This window comes from Contarinia nasturtii, unplaced genomic scaffold, assembly GCF_009176525.2.
Source record: "Contarinia nasturtii isolate CC-2019 unplaced genomic scaffold, AAFC_CNas_1.1 Cnas_scaffold_503, whole genome shotgun sequence".
Taxonomy (NCBI): Eukaryota; Metazoa; Arthropoda; class Insecta; order Diptera; family Cecidomyiidae; genus Contarinia; species Contarinia nasturtii.
In genome coordinates, this window is record NW_022197856.1 from 1 (window position 1) to 1,337 (window position 1,337).

At 30.7% G+C, this 1,337-nt stretch overlaps 1 protein-coding gene across 1 annotated transcript; it reads left to right on the top strand.

Annotated features, from left to right (window-relative positions):
• Nucleotides 1-207: 207 nt before the first annotated feature.
• LOC116339365 (leucine-rich repeat-containing protein 19-like) lies at nt 208-831 on the top strand (the record flags this gene model as incomplete). Its single annotated transcript, XM_031765202.1, has 1 exon — nt 208-831. A coding segment is annotated over one exon (624 nt), but the record flags the coding sequence as incomplete, so codon positions are not given.
• Between the last annotated feature and the right edge of the window lie 506 nt (nt 832-1,337).

Below are 1,337 nucleotides of genomic sequence, written 5' to 3' on the forward strand. Positions count from 1 at the left end.
GGAAAAATTGAACCTATCACACAATCAACTCACAACGTTTTCCAAGAAAATTGTCGACAATCATTCAAATTTGAAGAATTTGGACATTTCGAATAATAAATCACAGTTTTAACTGCGGATATATTTGAAAATCTACGGAAATTGACTTTACTTGATTTGTCTAAAAAATTTATTGAAAAATTATACAATGAAACATTTAAAAATCAGGTGAATCTTCAGCGTCTGAATTTATCACAAAATAATATAACAGAAATTCAAACAGGAACATTTTCACGTTTGTCGAATTTGGAAAAACTGGATTTGTCACAGAATGCGTTGGCAATATTGAATGCTGATATTCTACCAACGCAAACAAGTCAATTGGATTCAATTTCAATCGCTAACAATCAATTACATGCGCTAAATGGATTCAACAGTTCTCGCCTTTCAAAATCAAAAATTGTCGGAATTGACAGAAATAATTTTAGATGCAAATATCTCAATTCTTTGTTTAAATTGATTAGCTGGAAGCAGTTGGTCATGATTTCAAAACGAATCGAATGTAATGACGTTACATCATCTATAGCACCTACTGTTGTAGGCTCTGATTTTGTTATGACCACACCATCTGTAAAAACATCTTCAACTACAACACATAATCCACCAAAACCAAACCAAATATATAACGTAACAACGCCAATGACTGAACGAGCAAATACAACAGAAGAAACTTCAAAAATAAATGCGACACAAAACAAGACGGATATACACGACCTATTACACGACGGTCTAACTAGTAATTTTGTTATTATTTTGCTATTTATCAATACGGTGGTACTGATACTGGCGTAATCATACTTATTTGCTCTTTCCTCCGATTGAGAATGCTTCGAAAAAGAGATTGGCCACAAGTTTTATACCGTGTTTGTCTAAAGTGAGCTATTTTCTATGAGGAGATTGGTTCCAAATAGTTCTTACTTAGTTCCAAATACTCCATTACATTTTCGGTTTATTTTTAATTCATTGATTAAAAGATTATATTTTAATTATATTAAAACTGATTTGAAATATAAAAATATGCATTTTAATTTCTTTGGTTCTTAAACTACTGTCGAATCTCTGATAAATCGATTTTCTTTCAAAAATATCGGAATCAATTTGAGCATATCATGGATAAACAACGGTTGATCAAGGTTCAAGGTTCTTTTTGGTCTACTATTAACAAAAATCACCGAAGGCTTCCTAATAGAATAAACTTTTGTAAATCTATGATCTTTTGTTTGGTTTGAACAGGTTCTTTTTTATACGTATGTTAAAAAAAATTATGAATTTGCTTCCATTATCAATTGCTTTCACTT